The sequence below is a fragment of the Ranitomeya variabilis genome, chromosome 5 (genome assembly GCF_051348905.1).
Source record: "Ranitomeya variabilis isolate aRanVar5 chromosome 5, aRanVar5.hap1, whole genome shotgun sequence".
Classification (NCBI taxonomy): domain Eukaryota; kingdom Metazoa; phylum Chordata; class Amphibia; order Anura; family Dendrobatidae; genus Ranitomeya; species Ranitomeya variabilis.
In genome coordinates, this window is record NC_135236.1 from 9,888,616 (window position 1) to 9,914,454 (window position 25,839).

The 25,839-nt window shown below is 50.0% G+C and overlaps 1 protein-coding gene across 1 annotated transcript; it reads left to right on the forward strand.

Annotated features, from left to right (window-relative positions):
- The first annotated feature begins 7,504 nt into the window (after positions 1-7,504).
- SPAG7 (sperm associated antigen 7) lies at positions 7,505-16,650 on the forward strand. The gene is made up of 7 exons (XM_077261561.1): positions 7,505-7,661; positions 8,460-8,527; positions 8,966-9,054; positions 9,129-9,213; positions 15,734-15,823; positions 15,986-16,142; positions 16,222-16,650. Exons 1-7 carry the CDS (start codon positions 7,577-7,579, stop codon positions 16,317-16,319), a joined length of 672 nt encoding a protein of 223 aa, XP_077117676.1. The 5' UTR covers positions 7,505-7,576; the 3' UTR covers positions 16,320-16,650.
- The last annotated feature ends 9,189 nt before the right edge of the window (positions 16,651-25,839 follow it).

Sequence of the window (25,839 nt, forward strand, 5' to 3'; positions counted from 1 at the left end):
AACATCTCAAGACGTCAGACAGGAAGTTACAGCTTGGGCGGAAATGATTCATCCAAATGAACAATGACCCGATGCATACTGCCAAAATGGTAACAAAGGGGCTTCAGGATAGCAAAGTTAATGTGTTGGAGCGGCCATCACAAAGCCCCGATCTCAATCCTATTGAAAATTTAGGGGCAAAGATGAAACGGCCGGTGCCAGCAAGGGACCTACAAACCTGGATCAGTTACACCAGTTTTGTCGGGAGGAATGGGCCCAAATTCCAACCAACTATTGTGAGAAGCTTGTGGAAGGAAATCCCAAATGTCTGACCCAAGTCATTCAGTGTAAGGGGCAATGGTACCAAGTACTAATGAAATGGATGGAAACTTTTGACTTTGCAGTAATAAAAATTCCTTAAAACATTCTCTCATTCTGGCATTTGGCAAATATTAATAATTAGGGTAATCATAACTGACCTAAAACGGGAAAGGCTTTTTCTGATTTCATGTCGGATATTCAGAAAAACATGCAGCTGTGTCTTTATATATAGTGGATGGAAACTTCTGGTTTCCACTGTAACAACGGATCCATCTGCAGTCATGGCAGTCTTTTTGGTCTATGAGGTCAATGGACTTGGGCCTCCTACTTGAAGTCCATGACCCTGTTAATCTGTAGGTTGTCATTATCGACTTGTCGGGAAGAACACCATGCTGAACAGATCCATTGGATCCTGCTGTAAGGCTTTTCTGTGGATTCAGACCTGAAGTGTGACAAGGATCTCGTTACTTCACCTGAGAGCCTGCTACATGATAATGGAGTCTGCTAAGCCTTCAGGAGTTAGGGACCAAACTCCCCAGCTCCTTGGCAGTTCTGCCCAGTGGAACATGGAGATACTGGTTCTGCAGTCGTGGCATCTCCAGGGCTCATCTGAACCAGTTGGGAATAGGAATGGTGGGAGGACTCCTGCCGTGGACTGTGATGTTCATGAATAACCGCAGAAACAAGGGAAAACATAGGCCAGAGCCTGTGCAGTGTGGACAGGGCCTCCCCAGCCATGGGAAGGTTTGCACATCGGCGCTGAGTCTGTCACCATGAGATCCCAGGCTCTTACCAAATCCCAGGGATTGTAGTCCTGGACCATAAAGAAGGAGCCTCATCTTCTGCACAATTGCTGTGAAGGTTTCTGGACCTGTGCCACCATTTTTGAGATTTCTGACCTGAACGTACAGGGGTAACAGAGCACATTCTGTGGCAAACTCTCTTCCCCTCCCATAAGGAGGAATCTAACAGGGAAGGAAATCTCTCCTGGAGTTATCGGCAGCACTTTATTATTCCATCGACAATACAAATCCTTCTACCAGCCAGAGTAGACCAGAACCAGCACTAGGTCTCGGTAACGCTCCGTCTACAGAAGAGCTCGGACGGTCTGGTGTCCTAGCCTCCAGTTAACATAAAGAATATGTCCAGAAATACAATAGTGATGACAAAAATAGATAAGTCATCAAAGTCCGACCCTGTGAGAAGTGGCTCCGCAGGTTGGAAATTCACGAACGGAGAAGCAAAGTGTCAGCTGCCCAGAACTGCCGATCAGCTCCAATGGAAGAGACTGGGAGCTCAACTGCAGCTTTCCAGCCCAAATGCCAATGGCATGGCCAACTCAACTGCCACTTTCCAATCTAGGTCGTCGCTCCGCACAATCCAGTAAAGTGCTGCGGAATATGTTGGCGCTATATAAATAAAAATTATTATTATTATTATCCAGGCCTAATGCCATGAAAGGCTAACTGTAATAGTACATCATAATACTCCCGAATATCCCCCATCCTCTGGAATTCCGCGCCTCAACACGTCCGATTATCCTTCAGACGGAACCTGAAAACTAGTGATGAGCGAGCATATTCGTTGCTCGGGTGGTCTCCGAGTATTTGTAAGTGCTCGGAGATTTAGTTTTCGTTGCCTCGGCTGCATGATTTACAGCTGATAGACAGCTTGAATACATGTGGGGATTCCCTAGCAACCAGGCAACCACACGTACTCAGGCTGGCTAGCAGCCGTAAATCATGCAGCTGCGTCAACAAAAACTAAATCTATGAACAGTTACAAATACTCGGAGACCACCCGAGCGTGCTAGGGAAAACCCGAGCAATGAGTACACTCGCTCATCACTACTGAAAACCCATCTCTTTAGGAAAGCTTACAGCCTGCAATAACCATTCTGCCGCCTCACCACCACCAGAGCTGCTGCACCCCCGACCTTCTGTCTCTTCCCCATTATCCCGTAGAATGTAAGTCTGCAAAGACAGGGTCCTCTCCCCTCTGTACCAGTCTGTCATCGTAAATTTGTTTACTGTAAACGATATCTATAACTTTGTATGTAACCCCTTCTCATGTACTGCACCATGGAATTAATGGTGCTATAAAAATAATAATAATATATGAGGGTGATCCCATAGAAATGGTATATATGTGTATGGATTTCAAAAAGTGGAAATTGGTATACTCATTACCAAAGGACTGGTTCAGCGCAAATAGCATGAAAAAGATATAGGAACAATGCACCAAGGAACCAAGGGGTGGACATCTATTTTAAGTAAGCCAGGAGGCCTAGACTGTCATCTGCATGTTGACTCTTCCTGTAGGTTAAATTGATGAATGGTTGTTTTTTACCTCTTATATCAGCTTCTACAGTTTATTGCACTGTTATCTTTGCAAAACAGGGATGCAGGGTCACTGAACAATGATGTTTGCTGATATGTTGATTACACATTATACCACGCCATGCAGTTGAAGAATAAACTATAATCAATGTGGGTGAACCTCGTCACCCATTCCCCTTAATCTGTGATTAATGGCTTCAAGAACAGTTGTGAACTATAAAAAAGGGATATGCCTCTGTAACAAGACATTCAGAGATCCAAAGAATCATATGGACTCTTTACAAAACCACAGCCAGGAACACTGTATAAGACGGCAGCAAACACATCATGGCTCCATCATGAGGGACACAGATTTGACATTCCATAGGATGTCAGCTTGGGGTATTTTGCTGGGACTGTTCTACGTGTTATTTTGCTGTTTTGTGGTTCAATAAAGTATTGCCACACTATTTTACCCTCACCCTGTGTTATTTGAGTAGTATTACACCCATGGTTAAAGGAGAATGCGCATTCGGTGGGATGATCCCTGGTTCATGTGATTTCGGCTAGTGGACTATAACACCCACTAACCTCTCGTGTCTCCATAGAATGTTGTAGACAAGGGTGATTACGAAGGGTTGACCGAATGGCACCGCAGCAAACAAGGCAGTTGGAAAGTGCATACAGTAGATAATGCAAGATATGTGTACAATGAAAAATTAAGGACATGAAAATTCCAGCCCGCGACTCCCAAGAATCCAGGCCACCGCTCCCCATATTCCGGGCTGTTGCTCCAAACATTCCAGGTCACTGCTCATCACATTCCAGGCGACCGCACCGCATAATCCAGGCCGTCGCTCTGCACATTCAAGGCTCCGCTCATAATATTCCAGGCCACCACTCTCCACTATCTAGGCATCCACTCATCACATTTCAGGCTGTTCCTCCTCACAATCCAGGCCGCCGTGCCGCACGTTCCATGCCACCGCTCATCATATTTCAGGCCGCCGTTCAGCACATTCCGGGCCGTCGCTCCCCTACTTCCACATTACATTTACATGCTCTCTTTTTCCTTCCCTCATGCTCCGCCGCTCTCCATTTCCTTCTTGCCACTCTTTGTGTCCCTCCCTGATGCGCCGCCGTTTTCCGTTTCCCTCCCTGACGTTCTACTACTCTCCTCTCTCTGACACAGCGGTTTCCTTTCCTGTCACTTCACCACACTCCGTTTCCTTCCTCACACTCTGCTGTCCTCAGTTTCCTTCCTCACACGCCTCCGCTCTCATTTCCTTCCCTCACGCTGCACCGCTGTTTCTTCCCTCACGCTCCGTCTCTCTGTTTCCTTCCCTCACGCTCCGCTGCTGTTTCCTTCTCACGCTCGGCTGCTGTTTTCTTCCTTCTCACTCCACCGCTGTTTTCTACCCTCATGCTCCGCCGCTGTTTTCTTCCCTCACACTCCGCAGTCTTCCGTTTCTTCCCTCGCGCTCCGCCGCTTTACGTTTCCTTCCCTCACGCTCCGCCGCTCTACGTTTCCTTCCCTCACGCTCCGCCGCACTACGTTTCCTTCCCTCACGCTCCGCTGCTGTTTCCTTCCCTCACACTACACCGCTGTTTCCTTCTCACGATCCGCTGCTGTTTTCTTCCTTCACGCTCCGCTGCTGTTTTCTTCCCTCTTGCTCCGCCGCTGTTTTCTTCCCTCACGCTCCGCAGTCTTCCATTTCTTCCCTCGTGCTCAGCCGCTCTCCGATTCCTTCCCTGACGCTCCGCTGCTGTTTCCTTCCCTCACACTACACCGCTATTTCCTTCTCTCACGCTTCACTGCTGTTTTCTTCAGTCACGCTCCGGTGCTGTTTCCTTCTCTCACGCTCCGCTACTGTTTCCTTCTCTCATGCTCAATGTTCTGTTTCCTTCCCTCATGCTCTGCAGTCTTCCGCAGTCTTCCCTCACGCTCCGCAGTCTTTCGTTCCTTCCCTCACGCTCCGCTGCTCTCCGTTTTTTCTCTCACCGCTGCTCTCCGTTTCTTCTCACGCTCCGCTGCTCTCCATTTTCTTCCCTCACGCTTCGCTGCTGTTTCCTTCTCTCACACTCCGCTGCTGTTTCCTTCTCTCACGCTCGATGCTCTGTTTCCTTCCCTCATGCTCTGCAGTCTTGCGTTCCTTCCCTCACGCTCCGCAGTCTTCCGTTCCTTTCGTTCCTTCCCTCACGCTCCCCAGTCTTCCGTTTCCTTCTCTCGCGCTGCGCTCCGTTTCTTCTGACGCTCCGCTGCTCTCCGTTTTCTTCCCTCACGCTCTGCTGCTCTCCGATTTCTTCCCTCACGCTCCGCTGCTCTCCGTTTTCTTCCCTCATGCTCCGCTGCTCTCCGTTTTCTTCCCTCACGCTCCGCCGCTCTCCGTTTTCTTCCCTCACGCTCCGCCGCTCTGTTTTCTTCCCTCACGCTCCGCCGCTCTCCGTTTTCTTCCCTCACGCTCCGCCGCTCTCCGTTTTCTTCCCTCACGCTCCGCTGCCCTCCGTTTCTTCTTCCCTCACGCCCCGCTGCTCTCCGTTTTCTTCCCTCACGCTCCGCTGCTCTCCGTTTTCTTCCCTCACGCACCGCTGCTCTCCTTTTTCTTCCCTCACGCTCCGCTGCTCTCCGTTTTCTTCCCTCACGCTCCGTTGCTCTCCGTTTTCTTCCCTCACGCTCCGCTGCTCTCCGTTTTCTTCCCTCACGCTCCGCTGCTCTCCGTTTTCTTCCCTCACGCTCCGCTGCTCTCCGTTTTGTTCCCTCACGCTCCGCTGCTCTCCGTTTTCTTCCCTCACGCTCCGCTGCTCTCCGTTTTTGTTCCCTCACGCTCCGCTGCTCTCCGTTTTCTTCCCTCACGCTCCGCTGCTCTCCGTTTTCTTCCCTCACGCTCCGCCGCTCTGTTTTCTTCCCTCACGCTCCGCTGCTCTCCGTTTCTTCTTCCCTCATGCTCCGCTGCTCTCCGTTTTCTTCCCTCACGCTCCGCTGCTCTCCGTTTTCTTCCCTCACGCTCCGCTGCTCTCCGTTTTCTTCTCTCACGCTCCGCCGCTCTCCGTTTCTTCTTCCCTCACGCTCCGCTGCTCTCCGTTTTCTTCCCTCACGCTCCACTGCTCTCCGTTTCTTCTTCCCTCACGCTCCGCTGCTCTCCGTTTCTTCTTCCCTCACGCTCCGCTGCTCTCCGTTGCTCTCCGTTTCTTCTTCCCTCACGCTCCGCTGCTCTCCGTTTCTTCTTCCCTCACGCTCCGTTGCTCTCCGTTTCTTCTTCCCTCACGCTCCGCTGCTCTCCGTTTCTTCTTCCCTCACGCTCCGTTGCTCTCCGTTTCTTCTTCCCTCACGCTCCGCTGCTCTCCGTTTCTTCTTCCCTCACGCTCCACTGCTCTCCGTTTTCTTCCCTCACGCTCCACTGCTCTCCGTTTCTTCTTCCCTCACGCTCCGCTGCCCTCCGTTTCTTCTTCCCTCACGCTCCGCTGCTCTCCGTTTTCTTCCCTCACGCTCCGCTGCTCTCCGTTTTCTTCCCTCACGCACCGCTGCTCTCCTTTTTCTTCCCTCACGCTCCGCTGCTCTCCGTTTTCTTCCCTCACGCTCCGCTGCTCTGTTTTCTTCCCTCACGCTCCGCTGCTCTCCGTTTTGTTCCCTCACGCACCGCTGCTCTCCGTTTTCTTCCCTCACGCTCCGTTGCTCTCTGTTTTCTTCCCTCACGCTCCGCTGCTCTCCGTTTTCTTCCCTCACGCTCTGCTGCTCTCCGTTTTGTTCCCTCACGCTCCGCTGCTCTCCGTTTTCTTCCCTCACGCTCCGCTGCTCTCCGTTTTTGTTCCCTCACGCTCCGCTGCTCTCCGTTTTCTTCCCTCACGCTCCGCCGCTCTCCGTTTTCTTCCCTCACGCTCTGCCGCTCTCCGTTTTCTTCCCTCACGCTCCGCCGCTCTCCGTTTTCTTCCCTCACGCTCCGCCGCTCTCCGTTTTCTTCCCTCACGCTCTGCCGATCTCCGTTTCTTCTTCCCTCACGCTCCGCTGCTCTCCGTTTCTTCTTCCCTCACGCTCCGCTGCTCTCCGTTTCTTCTTCCCTCACGCTCCGCTGCTCTCCGTTTCTTCTTCCCTCACGCTCCGTTGCTCTCCGTTTCTTCTTCCTTCACGCTCCGCTGCTCTCCGTTTCTTCTTCCCTCACGCTCCGTTGCTCTCCGTTTCTTCTTCCCTCACGCTCCGCTGCTCTCCGTTTCTTCTTCCCTCACGCTCCGCTGCTCTCCGTTTTCTTCCCTCACGCTCCGCTGCTCTCCGTTTCTTCTTCCCTCACGCTCTGCTGCTCTCCGTTTTCTTCCCTCATGTTCTGCCACCCTTTGTTTTCTTTCCTCACGCTCCGCTGCTCTCCGTTTTCTTCCCTCACGCTCCGTTGCTCTCCGTTTCTTCTTCCCTCACGCTCCGCTGCTCTCCGTTTCTTCTTCCCTCACGCTCCGCTGCTCTCCGTTTTCTTCCCTCACGCTCCGCTGCTCTCCGTTTTCTTCCCTCACGCTCCGCTGCTCTCCGTTTCTTCTTCCCTCACGCTCCGCTGCTCTCCGTTTCTTCTTCCCTCACGCTCCGCTGCTCTCCGTTTCTTCTTCCCTCACGCTCTGCTGCTCTCCGTTTTCTTCCCTCATGTTCTGCCACCCTTTGTTTTCTTTCCTCACGCTCCGCTGCTCTCCGTTTATTTCCCTCATGCTCCGCCACCCTTTGTTTTCTTTCCTCACGCTCCGCCGCTCTGTTTTCTTCCCGCCATGCTGTATGACACATTGTCACCGTTTCCGGTGTGCAGACCGTGGCGGTGGCCTCTCAGTATACGGCGCCGAGCGTTATACAAGGCTTATTATTACAACGATTTCACCCCAACCGCGCTGCGTTGCCCCTTTAATGCTTAGTGGGACAAGGTGTCATTGCTCCTTTAAGAACGGGCGCACTTTTAAGGTCATGCGCGTGCCCGTCCACAGGATCCAAGATGGCGGATCTGCTCGGTTCTATTCTCAGCTCCATGGAGCGGCCGCCGCAGGTCGGGGACCAGGAGAGCCGGCGGAAGGCCAGAGGTGAGGTCGCTCGTTTAGAGCCATCCACACAGTGAGCTGCTCCCGGTCCGGGGTTGTGAGCTATGCCCGGAGTCCCGGTGCTTCATTTTAGTACCGAGAAATCAAACCGGCGAATGTCTGCCGCCTCATTGGTCAATCCGTGTGTCAGTTATATATAGGCGACCAATCAGCGGAGACATCAAGTCGCAGCTGTGTGTTGATTGGTAGCCGTCCTCGTTTGGGCGGGTCTCATGCAGCTGTTATGCACTGGGGCTGAGGTCGGCCACTGGCTGAGCAGAGCGTCTTCCTTGTAGCAGCTGATTGGCTGTTCCGGGGAGCAGGCTGTGGCGCAGCTGCTCTGTGATTGGTGCATTGAGGTCTTGGCCTTTTCTTTGATTGGCAGATGCAAATGTCTGTTCTATTCCTTGTCCCGCCTCTTAGGACGTTTTGGTTTTAGTGTAGTCTTAAAGGGAAAGTGTTAAAAACAAAAACAACTCTTAACAATTGAAGAAATGTAAAGTCTTTAATAAAAAAACCAAATTTTTTTTATTATTTATATAAAATGTGGAAAAATGTTTAATATATTTTTCTCCCACTTTCAATCACTAGGGGAGCAGCTGCCATGACAACCTAGTGTCCCATTAGCTTGCCTTACAACTGCAGCAAATGTGGGCGGGGTCTGTTGGCTCGGCGGGCCTGACAGCGGCTCCAGTCTGGGGGGACTCTCTGGCTGAGAGGACCTCACAGATGGGAGAAACAAGTGATTTTGTTCTCATCCTCTCCCCCCCCCCCCCCCTTATTTATTTTTTTTTCTTTTAGAGCAAGCGGCCCGACTGAAGAAGATGCAGGAGCACGAGAAGAGGCAGAAAGTGGAGTTCAGAAAAAAGGTGCAAGAAGAAGCCCCGCCCCCAGCAGGGTGATAGAGAGCGCTGTGACCCCGCCCCCCGCAGGGTGATAGAGAGCGCTGTGACCCCGCCCCCTGCAGGGTGATAGAGAGGGATGTGACCCCACCCCCCGCAGGGTGATAGAGAGCGCTGTGACCCCGCCCCCTGCAGGGTGATAGAGAGGGATGTGACCCCACCCCCCGCAGGGTGATAGAGAGAGGAGGGAGCTGTGACACCCCCCCCCCCCCGCAGGGTGATAGAGAGAGGAGGGAGCTGTGACCCCCAACCCCGCAGGGTGGTACAGATAGATGGGAGCTGTGAACCCCGCCCCCTGCAGGGCGATACAGAGGAGGGAGCTGTGACCCCACCCCCTGGAGGGTGTTGCTGATTGTCGGATGGTATGTTGGCCCCGCCTCCTGATGGGTGTTGCTTGTCCTGTAGATGGAGATGGCGGTGTCAGACTTCATCCAGGACAGTTCTCAGACGAAGAAGAAATTCCAGCCGATGAGTAAGATTGAGCGCAGCATTCTGTGAGTAACGTCGCCCGTTTCTCGCCCTGACTCAGTTTTTGTCTGTGTGGTGACCGCTGTCTCCTCTCGCACAGACACGACGTGGTGGAGGTGGCAGGACTGACCTCCTTTTCTTTTGGGGACGATGAGGAAAGCAGATACGTGATGATATTTAAGAAGGTGGGTGCGGGCCGGTGGGGTGTGGGGGTGGTGGGTCAGTGTGCGGGCCGGTGGGGTGTGGAGGTGGTGGGTCAGTGTGGGGGTGGTGGGTCAGTGTGCGGGCTGGTGGGGTGTGGGGGTGGTGGGTCAGTGTGCGGGCCGGTGGGGTGTGGGGGTGGTGGGTCAGTGTGTGGGGGGTCAGTGTGCAGGCCGGTGGGGTGTGGGGGTGGTGGGTCAGTCTGGGGGTGGTGGGTCAGTGTGGGGGTGGTGGGTCAGTGTGCGGGCCGGTGGGGTGTGGAGGTGGTGGGTCAGTGTGCGGGCCGGTGGGGTGTGGAGGTGGTGGGTCAGTGTGCGGGCCGGTGGGGTGTGGAGGTGGTGGGTCAGTGTGCGGGCCGGTGGGGTGTGGAGGTGGTGGGTCAGTGTGCGGGCCGGTGGGGTGTGGAGGTGGTGGGTCAGTGTGCGGGCCGGTGGGGTGTGGAGGTGGTGGGTCAGTGTGCGGGGTGTGGAGGTGGTGGGTCAGTGTGTGGGCCGGTGGGGTGTGGAGGTGGTGGGTCAGTGTCCGGGCCGGTGGGGTGTGGGGGTGGTGGGTCAGTGTGTGGGCCGGTGGGGTGTGGAGGTGGTGGGTCAGTGTCCGGGCCGGTGGGGTGTGGGAGTGGTGGGTCAGTGTGCGGGCCGGTGGGGTGTGGGAGTGGTGGGTCAGTGTGCGGGCCGGTGGGGTGTGGAGATGGTGGGTCAGTGTCCGGGCCGGTGGGGTGTGGGGGTGGTGGGTCAGTGTGCGGGCCGATGGGGTGTGGAGGTGGTGGGTCAGTGTGTGGGCCGGTGGGGTGTGGGGGTGGTGGGTCAGTGTGCGGGGGTGTGGGGGTCAGTGTGCGGGCCGGTGGGGGTGGTGGGTCAGTGTGCGGGCCGATGGGGTGTGGAGGTGGTGGGTCAGTGTGTGGGCCGGTGGGGTGTGGGGGTCAGTGTGCGGGCCGGTGGGGGGGGTGGGTCAGTGTGCGGGCCGGTGGGGTGTGGAGGTGGTGGGTCAGTGTGCGGGCTGGTGGGGTGTGGAGGTGGTGAGTCAGTGTGCGGGCCGATGGGGTGTGGAGGTGGTGGGTCAGTGTGTGGGCTGGTGGGGTGTGGGGGTGGTGGGTCAGTGTGCGGGGGTGTGGGGGTCAGTGTGCGGGCTGGTGGGGTGTGGAGGTGGTGAGTCAGTGTGCGGGCTGGTGGGGTGTGGAGGTGGTGGGTCAGTGTGCGGGCCGGTGGGGTGTGGAGGTGGTGGGTCAGTGTGCGGGCCGGTGGGGTGTGGAGGTGGTGGGTCAGTGTGCGGGCTGGTGGGGTGTGGAGGTGGTGGGTCAGTGTGCGGGCCGGTGGGGTGTGGAGGTGGTGGGTCAGTGTGCGGGCCGGTGGGGTGTGGAGGTGGTGAGTCAGTGTGCGGGCCGGTGGGGTGTGGAGGTGGTGAGTCAGTGTGCGGGCCGGTGGGGTGTGGAGGTGGTGAGTCAGTGTGCGGGCCGGTGGGGTGTGGAGGTGGTGAGTCAGTGTGCGGGCCGGTGGGGTGTGGAGGTGGTGAGTCAGTGTGGAGGTGGTGGGTCAGTGTGCAGGCCGGTGGGGGTGGTGGGTCAGTGTGCGGGCCGGTGGGGTGTGGAGGTGGTGGGTCAGTGTGCGGGCTGGTGGGGTGTGGAGGTGGTGGGTCAGTGTGCGGGCTGGTGGGGTGTGGAGGTGGTGAGTCAGTGTGTGGGCCGGTGGGGTGTGGAGGTGGTGGGTCAGTGTGCGGGCCGGTGGGGTGTGGAGGTGGTGGGTCAGTGTGCGGGCCGGTGGGGTGTGGAGGTGGTGAGTCAGTGTGGTGGTGGTGGGTCAGTGTGCAGGCCGGTGGGGGTGGTGGGTCAGTGTGCGGGCCGGTGGGGTGTGGAGGTGGTGGGTCAGTGTGCGGGCTGGTGGGGTGTGGAGGTGGTGGGTCAGTGTGCGGGCTGGTGGGGTGTGGAGGTGGTGAGTCAGTGTGCGGGCTGGTGGGGTGTGGAGGTGGTGAGTCAGTGTGCGGGCTGGTGGGGTGTGGAGGTGGTGAGTCAGTGTGCGGGCTGGTGGGGTGTGGAGGTGGTGGGTCAGTGTGCGGGCCGGTGGGGTGTGGAGGTGGTGGGTCAGTGTGCGGGCTGGTGGGGTGTGGAGGTGGTGGGTCAGTGTGTGGGCCGGTGGGGTGTGGAGGTGGTGAGTCAGTGTGCGGGCTGGTGGGGTGTGGAGGTGGTGGGTCAGTGTGCGGGCCGGTGGGGTGTGGAGGTGGTGGGTCAGTGTGCGGGCTGGTGGGGTGTGGAGGTGGTGGGTCAGTGTGCGGGCTGGTGGGGTGTGGAGGTGGTGAGTCAGTGTGCGGGCCGGTGGGGTGTGGAGGTGGTGAGTCAGTGTGCGGGCTGGTGGGGTGTGGAGGTGGTGGGTCAGTGTGCGGGCTGGTGGGGTGTGGAGGTGGTGGGTCAGTGTGCGGGCTGGTGGGGTGTGGAGGTGGTGGGTCAGTGTGTGGGCCGGTGGGGTGTGGAGGTGGTGAGTCAGTGTGCGGGCTGGTGGGGTGTGGAGGTGGTGAGTCAGTGTGCGGGCTGGTGGGGTGTGGAGGTGGTGGGTCAGTGTGCGGGCCGGTGGGGTGTGGAGGTGGTGAGTCAGTGTGGTGGTGGTGGGATGGGACTGGGTCATTCCATGTCAAGTGAACCAATAATTTTTACCTCTATATTTTTAATTCCTTTGAGATTTTGTTATTTGGTAATAGTGTGTCAGAGAATGCAAAATGTGAAGAAAAAAAAAATTCTATAAATTTTTTATTTTTTTTTTTTTTTAATTGATTTTCAAAGTCTGGAAAAAGTGCGAATTTCGGTGTTGCCTGCCTTTACATTTCTCCTCATATCTCAGGCTAGAAAAAAGACAAAATAAACACCAGTCTACTCCGAACAGTACCGGCTTTCATCAGATATGTCACAAGGGTATGTTTGATAATATTTTACCTATGCAAAAGCAAACGCAAAACTTTAAAACACATTTCCGAAAAAAAACGTTTAATTTAAAAAATTCAAAAACTGCACATGTGCCTGCTTATGCTCCTATTCACATCTGTACCAAAATACAAGCTGGGATCATGATGGGATCATATTTAAAAAAAAAAAATAAAACTATTACGGCGTCAGTTCTAAAATCTCCAATTCAGGTCTGTTCAGCCTGTGGTCTAACAGTGTGAGGTCCATATTTCCCAAATAATCCAGGATTGTTGGATATTCCTGTATTATTTATCATGTTACAGAGTATTAGAAGCAGGAGAGGACAGAGGAGAAGCTTTGTTAGGGCTGAGAATGACCAGGGGTAGACGGTGACTGCAGAGCAGATGACCGGCCGGCAGCTCGGGCCACATTCACACCAAATCTTATCACCCAGGAAACTCCTCAAATGGAGGAAGAAACATACTCTTACCATCCAGTTCATGTATTGTACAAACCAGGACTACGGGAAGGAGGAGGAGAGATTGTTATATCGGTCACAGGGACTCAGCAATACCGGACTGTCATCCCATGTAGTGGAAATAAAGACAGTGACGTCCATGACGTGGTAGAAGGCGGCACAAGATCGGCAATGGATGACGCAACTGGCTATGTGACCTGTGAATATGATCGGCGCTGGCGGCTACTGGACTCTCCAAAGATTGTGAAAATGAAGACGTAGAAGTGACTTTTTGCACCTTCTGGTCCAGCGCCGTCCTTTGTGTATCCAAGAAAATCAGACATTGTAAAAGTGAACAAAAAACAGATCTAACTCAGGTGGAGCCGAGCACCACGACAGCCGCACATACTCTGACACAGAAGGAGACGGCCATTGCTAGTGAGCGCTGATGGACAAGATGACATTTCACCCACTAGAAGGGACACTGATGATAGAAGCCCAGTGTAACAACCTACTATTAATTGTGTGATTAGTTCATATTTTATAGAACGAGGATTTAACTCCTGGACTATTCTTCTTAAACACTTCAGAAATGACATGTTTAGTGATATAGTAGAAAAAAAATTGTTCCATGTATAAATAGGTGGTAGAAATATTGGTTCTTTTATTCTTGTTTTTAACATAATTAGGACGAGACTGTATTTAGAAAATCACACTTGAGGATGTGATCACCTTTTATCTTTTGGCTTCTTCAATGAATTCAGGTTGGAAATGCTGAGCAGGTTGTTATGATGATAAGATGCATTTATTCTGGCACTTCGGTATTTGTTTTTTGTGTTTCTTTATTGTTACATATAAATGTTGAATGCAGTAAGTTGTAATTTGAAAAGAAAAAAGGAAGAAACTCACACAAACATAAAATCAGATGATTCAAGGCTAAAAAAAAAATACAAATGTGATAGATCCCAAGTTGATTCCCTGTACAAATATAAACAAGGACACAAGTAACACACATGCATGTTTTCACAATTTTAAAACATACGTTTTTTCACAATTGCGCATCAAAATTGTGAATTTGATTTCTCCAAAACAAAATATAAAGAAACATAGTCTTGTGACATATCAAGTGAAAGCCGGTACCGTTCTGAGAAAAATGATGCCTCTCCCAACTCTTTATCTTAATTCTAGCCCGAGATATGATAGAAAATGTAAAGCCATACCAGGCCAAAATCTGCACTTTTTTGAAACTTTAGAAATCTGTAAAAAATTAACTGATGAAGAAAAAAATTCAAAACTTTTAATTTGTAATTAACTAAAGTTGTACTTCATAAAAACAAAAAATAAAAAAAATCTAAAGACATCAGGTAAAAAAAAAAAAAATCATATTTGGATAACTTGATATGGAATGACCCGACTGTGGGGGTGGTGGGTCGGTGTGCGGGGCTGTGGGGTGGTGTGCTGGCCTCTGGAGGTGGTGGATCACTGTGCACGGCTGTAGGGTGGTGTGCTGGCCTCTGGGGGTGGTGGGTCACTGTGCACGGCTGTAGGGTGGTGTGCTGGCCTCTGGGGGTGGTGGGTCACTGTGCACGGCTGTAGGGTGGTGTGCTGGCCTCTGGGGGTGGTGGGTCACTGTGCACAGCTGTAGGGTGGTGTGCTGGCCTCTGGAGGTGGTGGATCACTGTGCACGGCTGTAGGGTGGTGTGCTGGCCTCTGGGGGTGGTGGGTCACTGTGCACGGCTGTAGGGTGGTGTGCTGGCCTCTGGGGGTGGTGGGTCACTGTGCACGGCTGTAGGGTGGTGTGCTGGCCTCTGGGGGTGGTGGGTCACTGTGCACGGCTGTAGGGTGGTGTGCTGGCCTCTGGAGGTGGTGGATCACTGTGCACGGCTGTAGGGTGGTGTGCTGGCCTCTGGGGGTGGTGGGTCACTGTGCACGGCTGTAGGGTGGTGTGCTGGCCTCTGGGGGGGGTGGGTCACTGTGCACGGCTGTAGGGTGGTGTGCTGGCCTCTGGGGGTGGTGGGTCACTGTGCACGGCTGTAGGGTGGTGTGCTGGCCTCTGGGGGTGGTGGGTCACTGTGCACGGCTGTAGGGTGGTGTGCTGGCCTCTAGGGGTGGTGGGTCACTGTGCACGGCTGTAGGGTGGTGTGCTGGCCTCTGGGGGTGGTGGGTCACTGTGCACGGCTGTAGGGTGGTGTGCTGGCCTCTGGGGGTGGTGGGTCACTGTGCACGGCTGTAGGGTGGTGTGCTGGCCTCTGGGGGTGGTGGGTCACTGTGCACGGCTGTAGGGTGGTGTGCTGGCCTCTGGGGGTGGTGGGTCACTGTGCACGGCTGTAGGGTGGTGTGCTGGCCTCTGGGGGTGGTGGGTCACTGTGCACGGCTGTAGGGTGGTGTGCTGGCCTCTGGGGGTGGTGGGTCACTGTGCACGGCTGTAGGGTGGTGTGCTGGCCTCTGGGGGTGGTGGGTCACTGTGCACGGCTGTAGGGTGGTGTGCTGGCCTCTGGGGGTGGTGGGTCACTGTGCACGGCTGTAGGGTGGTGTGCTGGCCTCTGGGGGTGGTGGGTCGCTGTACGGGGTTGTGGGGTTGTGTGCTGGCCTCTGGGGGTGGTGGGTCACTGTGCACGGCTGTAGGGTGGTGTGCTGGCCTCTGGAGGGGGTGGTGTGCTGGCCTCTGGAGGGGGTGGTGTGCTGGCCTCTGGAGGTGGTGGTGTGCTGGCCTCTGGGGGTGGTGGGTCGGTGTGCGGGGCTGTGGGGTGGTGTGCTGGCCTCTGGGGGTGGTGGGTCACTGTGCAAGGCTGTAGGATGGTGTGCTGGCCTCTGGAAGTGGTGGGTCACTGTGCACGGCTGTAGGGTGGTGTGCTGGCCTCTGGGGGTGGTGGGTCACTGTGCACGGCTGTAGCGTGGTGTGCTGGCCTCTGGGGGTGGTGGGTCGCTGTGCGGGGCTGTGGGGTGGTGTGCTGGCCTCTCGGGGTGGTGGGTCACTGTGCACGGCTGTAGGGTGGTGTGCTGGCCTCTGGGGGTGGTGGGTTGCTGTGGGGTGCAGGGCTGTGGGGGGGTGGGTCGCTGTGCGGGGCTGTGGGGTGGTGGGTCGCTGTGGGGGGGTGTTCTGGCCTCTGGGTTGGGGTCCCGCTCGGTGGCCATGTACCTTATTGTGCTCCATATTTAGGAGTTTGCCCCGTGTGATGAGGAGCTGGAGTCGTACCGTCGTGGGGAGGAGTGGGACCCGGTGAAGGCGGAGGAGAAGAGGAAGATGAAGGTAAGCTTCCTGCAGCCACCGGCAGAGGGCACTGTTGGCTGACCCTTGTGACCTATGGTGGCTCAATCACAATGCTGCTTTCATTTTTTGGTTACTATGGTGACCAGTTGGCATCTCTGTGTGTGTGTGTGTATATATTATATATATTCTGTGTTGGGGCAGGAGTTGGCCCAACAAGAGGCTGAGAAAGACGCCATGAAGACTCCATCAAGTGTGAACCCGAACAGCGACTACAAAGACAAATACAGTCACCTGATCGGGAAGATGGCCGCCAAGGATGCCGCCCACACCCTGCAGGCCAACAAGGCGTATGGCTGCGGTAAGGGATACATGGTGCTGGGGGTCAGCGGTGATCTGGGGATGTTGGTGGTCTTGACGTCTCCCCACTTTCTCCTCAGTTCCCGTTGCCAATAAGCGCGACACGCGATCCATCGAGGAGGCCATGAACGAGATCCGAGCCAAGAAACGATCAAAGCAAGAGGACGGGAAATCCTGAGCGCCCGGCGGGCCCCCGTGTTTGGGGGGAATCCTCGTTTATTTGTATGAATTGATTGGTGCCGCCGTCTGCGGACTGTCAGACTTCTCCGGTGCCGCTGTTCCGCCGCCATCCGCGGACTGTCAGACTTCTCCGGTGCCGCTGTTCCGCCGCCATCCGCGGACTGTCAGACTTCTCCGGTGCCGCAGTTCCGCCGCCATCCGCGGACTGTCAGACTTCTCCGGTGCCGCAGCGTCTTATTTAATCTGGTTTTATTTGCGTTCAGGACTCATTTTAACCCTTGTCATGCTGTTATTATTCAGAGTTTTTTAAAGTAAAAGAGTATAAAAGATGGCGGCCGCGACGTGTGGTGATTTCCTGGCTCTGCCGCCATTTGTGACGCCCATCGCAGATTTATCTAGAAAGTATGCTTCTCAAACAGGCGACTTTGTCCCAATATCTGACCCGCTGGCATGGCCGCCCCCGAACACTTTAGTATCTGGTTTTCGGATGTTGTATCCCCGCAGCGCCCTTCGCAGAGAACATACAAACTCCTTGCAGATGTTTTCCTTGGTGGGATTTGAACCCAGGACCCCCAGTGCTGCAAGTCTGCAGTGCTAACCACTGAGCCATCGTGCTGACCACTGAGCCATCGTGCTGCCCATCTATTATCTACAGTAGAAAAAAAAATGGAACAGCACCGTATAGGAAAATTCAGGCTGCAGGGTCCTCCAAACAAATATCCATTTGTATAAACAATAAAGAGGAGGAGCAGCGTTGCCACCATATGGGCTAATAAAGTCCACTTTTTTCATCATTTATTGGAGCGCCGCCTCCTTTTTATTTTTTTTATTATCTACAGCATCTGTCTATTATCTATCATTATTATCCATCGATTATCAATTTTCTATTTATCATCTATCTTTGAAGAATATTTCCTTTGACAACGATGTGTAAATGACAGAGAATTGCTCTATGTAAAAACTCATGTTAAATCGGATGCTAGCTGTGAAAATTGGATTGTACTCGCCTGACACGTGTGCGACTCTCGGCAGGGAGACTCGGACCGATTTATTTATTTTATTTTTTTTAGACGTTTACTGTGACTCCAGTCTTACAATGATACCTGGTGTGGAAATCCATCTTGTGGTTGTTGTGTGATCTGAATTTTCAGATAATGAGATTCTCGTGCTCCGGGGCGGCCTATGGGTGCGGCTTTATTTGGCGCTCTGTTCTCTTTTCAAACAACTTTACACTGTGTTCCAAATGATTCTGCACAAAGAGTTTCGGAGTGATAAGGTTAGAATTTTTTTGTTTGTCACTTAAACTCATTGATGGCGATGTGTCAGGGCTCTTTATATCACTGAAAGCAATTGCAGACACCTGTGCACATTAGTTTGGCCGGTGTGTCCAAATAAAGGCAAGACTACTTTAGAAGGCTGTTCCACATTATTAAGCAGCCTACATTTTTGGCCAAAATGGGAAAGAGAAAGGATGTGTCGGCTGCTGAGAAGCAACAAATTGTGGAGTATTTAGGTCAAGGCATGACTACAATCAACATTGACAAGACTCTTCATCGTGATCATCGCACAATCAAGAAGTATGTAGCTGATTCCCAGCACACACGTGTGCGTGCTGATAAGGAAACATTGAGGACAGGCAATTGCGTAAGGTTAAAAGAGCAGCTGCAAAAATGCCTGGTCATAGCAGCAGACAAGTTTCTGAACCTGCTGGTGCCTCCAACGTCCCCAGAACAACAAGATGCAGGGTCCTTCAGAGGTTTGCAGCTGTGCGTAAGCCATCCTGTTGACCACCTCTATCCACTGCAACAAGCAGAACAGCTCCAGTGGGCCAAACGATACATGAAGACTGACTTCCAAACTGTTTTGTTCACCGATGAGTGCCGTGCAACGCTCGATGGTCCAGATGGATGGAGTGGAGGATGGCTGGTTGATGGACACCCCATGAAAACACGGCTAAGGCACCAACAAGGAGGAGGAGGAGTAATGTTTTGGGCTGGAATCATGGTGAGAGAGATTATCGGCCCCTTTATGATCCCTGAAGGGGTAAAGATGAACTCCATAATCTATGTGGAGTTTCTAAAACAACACTTCCTGCCATGGTTCAAGAGGAAGAACTGTGCTTTCCGCAGCAAGATCATTTTCATGCATGATAATGCACCGTCTCATGCTGCAAAAAACACATCTGCATCTCTGGCTGCTATGGACATAAAAGAGGACAAACTTATGGTGTGGCCACCATCTTCCCCTGACCTCAACCCCATTGAGAACCTCTGGAGCATCATCAAAAGGAGTGTCTATGATGGCGGGAGGCAGTTCACATCTAAGCAACAGCTCTGGGAGGGGATTCTGTCCACATGCAAAACAATTGGAGCAGAAACCATCCAAAAACTGACAAATTCAATGGACGAGAGAGTTCAGAAGCTTCTTTCCAACAAGGAGTCCTATGTGCAAATGTAACATCACCTAGAATAAAGGTTTCACTTGAAAACTGTTTGATTTCATTTTGTAATAAGCTGATAATGCTTAGAACTTCACAATTGACCATTTTTTGTTCAAAATAAAAAAAAAATGGTTGAAAACTCTGCTGTGCATAATAATTTGGAACATGCATTTTGAGTGTTTTATTTTTTTTTTTTAAAGATCCTGTTTTCATAGGCAGTTTGTTCCAAAACATTGCAATTATACTAGAATAGTAGATGACTGGAAAATAACAATGACTGCAATTCAGATAGGTAATTTACAGAAAATAGGAGGAAATATGATTTGCATAATAATTTGGAACACAGTGTATTAAAATTTTTTAACAGTATAAATATGGGGAAGGGGGGGATTGGGGTAAGTCGAGAAAATATCGCTTTATTGGGGAGCAAAACAGAAAATGGGAAAATATATAAAAACTAACCGTAATGTGTCACATCTAAGTAATGCGGTTAGGGATTACAATCGCGTATAACATTTTCAGTTTAAAAGTTAACGAGAAAAGATAAGTAACAGAGAAGCAAACTTATAAATAAAGACTTGGGGGCAAAGTCAGAGCATGATTCCCACCTCTTATAATAGGGAGCGTAATAGTTCTTTGCTATGGCATGGCTTTTCTCATGAGTTAGGTAGAGCCGTTTTATCCAAAATATCACCAATATTAGGACTAGAATCTTCTTTCCATAAAGTTGCTATAGAATCTTTAGTGAGCAGACAAACGAATTACTGTGGATTTGTGAGAAGGGTGAATTACATCTAAATCCAATGAGAGTAAGGCCATTTTGGGCGTCAACTATTTTTTGTTTTACTATTTTATTAACCATTTGTGAAATTCCCAACCATAACGGCCTGATTGTGGGACACTCCCAAAACAGATGAAGAAGATCTGTAAAACCCCATCCTCTCCAGCAATCTGGAGATTTACTGGGAAAAATTCTAGCCAACTAAAACCATCGAGATACTATTTTATGGTAGGACGCGTGTAATGTGGCGCAAATATTTGAAGAGTTTGTTAATCTGACGGCTTCATACCTTTGTTCTAGGGATATTATCATTCTCAGGCTCCGTGTTCAATGTATCAGATATTTTTTGAATTCCAATATGATTTATTGTCCGGATTGCACAACAGCGAGCTAGTAGATTCTGTAACAAAATATTTTTTCTTAATGGGTTTGAAAATATATTTTTTTATGATAGTAACTTACGATCTCGAGTAGAAACATTTTTGGGGGTTAGTACAATTTCTTTGGTTATAAACTGCTTACCATCGTGCACATCCCTAACCAGAGTAATATTTGCTTGTTTCCAAGAAGCTGGAATCTCTTCTCCCACAATTTTTGCAAAGAACCTGTAGGAAATGTTTTGAAGCTGGTTAAACCTTGTACCTCTTTTATTATGAATCTGAGGCTTGGCTAAATATTTCCAGGCCCAGAGAGGAGCTGAAATTGTAGGTGATTGAAAAGTCATTGGTCTAGAAGATAGAGGAAATTCTAAAATAAGACTCGAAAGACGGGTGTTGTTAATAATATTTTTTCAATTTCGGACCATTCCGGAATGTTATCAGTTTTAATCCAAGAATGAGGCTGCTTAACTAAATTCGCATGGTAGTAACGGATTACATTTGGAAGGGCAAGGCCTCCCTTTAGTTTATCTTTGATAAGAGTACTAGAGGTAGTCCTGGCTCTTTTTTTATTCCAAACAAAGCTATTTACTATGGACTGTAATTGTCTAATACATTCTAAGGGGATGGCATAGAACATATAAAGGGTTTTAGGTAGTAGAGTAATCCTGCCAATCCATGATATTTCCTGTTTCGCTAAGTTATTTAACTCTGTTTGGTTATCAATAATGTTTTTTTTGTAGGTAAAACTCGATAGTTTTACGGAAATTTCTTGAGATAGAAATACACAGATAAACTATACATTATTTTTTCCCATTCAAAACATGAAATTTTTTTTGATTGAGTCGCTTAAGAAGAAATCCAAGATTTTTGATTTAGTCTGATTAATTTTATAATATGAGATTTTACAAAATTCTTTAAAAATTTGTAAGATAGTTTATAGGGATTCTAAAGGATTAGATAAACTTAAAATGATATCGTCCGCAAATAAACCCAGTTTATACTGGTTATTTCCAGTTTGTATAAGGGAGAACCAGCAAATAAAAGGCATTCACTCAGCTGATGGCTCCATTAGTAAAGCGAAAAGTAAAGGTGAAAGTGGGCAGCCTTGCCTTGTCCCGTTGGTTGTTTGAATTTTTTGGGGCAAATGATTATTCACAAATACATTCGCAGACGGATACGAGTATAATGGGATGATCATCCTTATAATTTTAGGGTTAAAGCCGAATTTACTAACCATAGCGATTAAATAGTCCCTATCGAAGGCTTTCTCTGCATCCAAAGCCACAAATAAAGATGGAGTTTTATTAGTTTGGTTAATTAAGTAAAAGATTTTTCTTGTACCGTCGCTAGTTTGTCGGCCTTCGATAAATCTCAGTTGGTTTTTGCGAATGATATTTGGGAGAATTTTTTTAAGTCCATTTGCTATAATTTTGGGAAATATCTTTACATCTGAATTGATTAGGGATATAGGCCTAGAACTTTTGACCAATACTAAATCTCCTTTAGGTTTGGGGATCAGTATTATTGTAGTTCGTAACATTTCTGGGGGAAATTCACCTACTGTTTATGCTTTGTTAAAAACTTGGGCTGAAAAAAGAACCAAATGGTCAGCAAAAGATTGGTAGTACTCGTTGGAGTAACCGTCTGGTCCTGGAGACTTCTGATACTTCCTATTCTAAAATAAATGCATCAAGACCGGAACGTTGCTGATCAGTAACTTTGGGTAATTATATTTGAGAGAGAAAATCATTAATTTTATATTTGTCAGGTTGCTGAGTATCTTGATCAAATTTGAGATTATATAGTGAAGAGTCTCCGAACGCATTTTCAATATCTGTTGGGTGTTCTACAATTAGGCCTTTATGCTTAAGTCCCTTTATTCTGTTTTTGACTTTAATCGCCTTGTGTTTTTGAGCCACGAGTTTAGTCAGTTTGTTAAATGAAGAATAGTAATTAGATTTCATGATCTTTGCAAACTTATCATACTCATTAAAAAGAGCAGGTCTTAATTCGGTTCTCAGTCTAATAATTTCAGAATGAATATTTGACGAAGGAGTTTTTAAGTTCTAGTTGAAGATTGATAATTTTTTCTTTATTCTGTTTTTTATTAAGATAAGAAAGATTATATAATTTCGCCTCTAACCACCGCTTTAACTGACCTGGGAGGTACGTGTCACTGCACATATTAGCTTCAGTGATGTGAAGCCGGAATAGTTTTCCTCCAGTACGCTATGCCGTGAGATGGTTAAGTTACGTTATGGGCTGGTTTTAGTGGTCCTCCATAGAGCGGGTGGGAGAGGGTCCACCTTATCTCTACCTGCAGAGTCCTGACAGGACCTGTGTGAGGTCAGGGTCATATGATCATCACGTGGGGTGTTAAATACCTGGCCATGAGAGTCGGTGGAACTCTCACGTGGCTCCAGGAGGAGCTAAGGACGCTGTTCGTGGTGCCTGCAGTGAACCGTGCAGGGCAAGGACTTAGTTAAACGTTAACTATTGGTTTTGATTTTCCGTTATGCCAGAAAGGCTCTGTTTGTTTTTCCTGAACCCTACTGAAGTTTTTGCTGTCCATAATAAACTAGCAGATGAACTACCACCAGTACGGTTCCTGTATCTACCTAGTAAAGCAGCTGAATAAGTCAACCCCTCACCGCACATACTGAGCGCAGCAATAGATATCCATCAGCTACGAGAAGTAAGTAAATAGACCACCTATAACATGAGTGACTTCTACCTGCTGGGTGGATGGATGGCAGACCACCAGAAAAACACCGAACATACGATCTAAAGAAGATTGTGGGACAATTGATGCAAGGATAAAATACCTTTATTAACGAGTGGTGTACGATAGCAATAATAACTAAAACTGAACCACTGGGTGAGTAATAGAACAATACATATGTATGCAGTATATATTCAGTATGTGTATATGAATATATCAATTACATATGTGTTTAGCCTGAAAAGGAAAAAATGATCTGTCCCACAAGTCAAGTGCGAGAGACAGAAATAGAGGCCAGTCAGAGATAGTAATGAATGATATCTACCTATAGGATTATCAATCAGAAAAATCAATCAAGCTAAAGGTGTAAAATATATATATATATATATATATATATATATATATATATATATATACATACACTCACCGGCCACTTTATTAGGTACACCTGTCCAACTTCTTGTTAACACTTAATTTCTAATCAGCCAATCACATGGCGGCAACTCAGTGCATTTAGGCATGTAGACATGGTCAAGACAATCTCCTGCAGTTCAAACCGAGCATCAGTATGGGGAAGAAAGGTGATTTGAGTGCCTTTGAACGTGGCATGGTTGTTGGTGCCAGAAGGGCTGGTCTGAGTATTTCAGAAACTGCTGATCTACTGGGATTTTCACGCACAACCATCTCTAGGGTTTACAGAGAATGGTCCGAAAAAGAAAAAAAATCCAGTGAGCGGCAGTTCTGTGGGCGGAAATGCCTTGTTGATGCCAGAGGTCAGAGGAGAATGGGCAGACTGGTTCGAGCTGATAGAAAGGCAACAGTGACTCAAATCGCCACCCGTTACAACCAAGGTAGGCCTAAGAGCATCTCTGAACGCACAGTGCGTCGAACTTTGAGGCAGATGGGCTACAGCAGCAGAAGACCACACCGGGTACCACTCCTTTCAGCTAAGAACAGGAAACTGAGGCTACAATTTGTACAAGCTCATCGAAATTGGACAGTAGAAGATTGGAAAAACGTTGCTTGGTCTGATGAGTCTCGATTTCTGCTGCGACATTCGGATGGTAGGGTCAGAATTTGGCGTAAACAACATGAAAGCATGGATCCATCCTGCCTTGTATGGAGCATCTTTGGGATGTGCAGCCGACAAATCTGCGGCAACTGTGTGATGCCATCATGTCAATATGGACCAAAATCTCTGAGGAATGCTTCCAGCACCTTGTTGAATCTATGCCACGAAGAATTGAGGCAGTTCTGAAGGCAAAAGGGGTCCAACCCGTTACTAGCATGGTGTACCTAATAAAGTGGCCGGTGAGTGTATATATATATATATATATATATATATATATATATATATATATATATATATATATACATACCCATTGAATAGGGAATAGATTCCAAGTAGACCCAAAGCTAGGGATAGGTATCAATTTCGCTAATACAATTCCTATGTAGTAAGGGCATAAATGAGCAGGCTAGGTAGGATACTTGGGTGGTTCTCAGGTCAGGTGTGGCGCACTTCCCGATGTACGTTTTGGAACGGGTCTTTCATCAGAGGGTGGACGCGCGTCAGGGAGTGCGCCGCATCTGAACCGAGAACTGCCCCGCAGCACAAGAATCTCATTAACTGAAAACAACAAATAAAGATTAAATAACAACCACAAGACGGATTTTATCAACCAAGGTATAATTGTAATCAGTATAACGACGCCGACCTGACACTGTGTGTAGTTGCTGTGCACAATCTTGCACTTTTACTTATTTTTTGTCACCTCAATACAGCAAAAAAATGCTTAATCAATTTTGGTGTTAAATATTTTTAGATTTTGATCAGACTTTGCTGGATGCTTCAATAACATCATTTTTTTTAAATTGTCCTTATTTTTAATGGAGGATAAGGAGGTGACGTGAACTTTTTGTTTTTATTCTTTTAACTTTTTTTTCCTTTTTTTTTTTCCTGTATTTTTTTTTAGTCCCCTTTAGAGCCTAGAACTTGGGATCACACCCCAGTATTGCTTCATATAGTAAAAATCACTGTCTCCTTTGATGCCTGGCCATGTTTCATGGAAGCCCCATAATTACAAGTGCAGAGACCCCCTGCTGTCATAGCAACCAGTGGGTGGCCTTCAGTTGCGTCAAGGGGCTGTAATGGGAGCATGAAACGACGCGCTCCCATGCCAAGGCCCTGTTAATGGCGCTGTCAGTTGAACAGTGGCATTTATCAGGTTAACACTCGTGGACATAGGTCAACTCCACCTGCAGCTATTAGGGACAGATCCTGCCTGCGAGTCTCTGCCATTATCTGCCAGGAATGGGGTGAGCTCTGCACCATGCCATCATGGCGCCATGATGCCCCCTAAGAGGTGACGTGAGCTCTGCCCATGATGGTCCTGGTATGGGGTGAGCTCTGCGCCATGATGGCTGTGGTATGGGGTGAGCTCTGTGCCATGATGGCCCCTGAGAGGTGACATGAGCTCTGCCCATGATGGTCCTGGTATGGGGTGAGCTCTGCGCCATGATGGCCCCTGAGAGGTGACGTGAGCTCTGCCCATGATGGTCCTGGTATGGGGTGAGCTCTGCGCCATGATGGCCCCTGAGAGGTGACATGAGCTCTGCCCATGATGGTCCTGGTATGGGGTGAGCTCTGCGCCATGATGGCCCCTGAGAGGTGACATGAGCTCTGCCCATGATGGTCCTTGTATGGGGTGAGCTCTGTGCCATGATGGCCCCTGAGAAGTGACATGAGCTCTGCCCATGATGGTCCTTGTATGGGGTGAGCTCTGTGCCATGATGGCCCCTGAGAGGTGACGTGAGCTCTGCCCATGATGGTCCTGGTATGGGGTGAACTCTGCACCATGATGGCTGTGGTATGGGGTGAGCTCTGTGCCATGATGACCCCTGAGAGGTGACGTGAGCTCTGCCCATGATGGTGCTGGTATGGGGTGAGCTCTGCGCCATGATGGCCCCTGAGAGGTGACGTGAGCTCTGCCCATGATGGTCCTGGTATGGGGTGAGCTCTGCCCATGATGGTCCTGATATGGGGTGAACTCTGCGCCATGATGGCTGTGGTATGGGGTGAGCTCTGCCCATGATGGTCCTGATATGGGGTGAACTCTGCGCCATGATGGCTGTGGTATGGGGTGAGCTCTGTGCCATGATGGCCCCTGAGAGGTGACGTGAGCTCTGCCCATG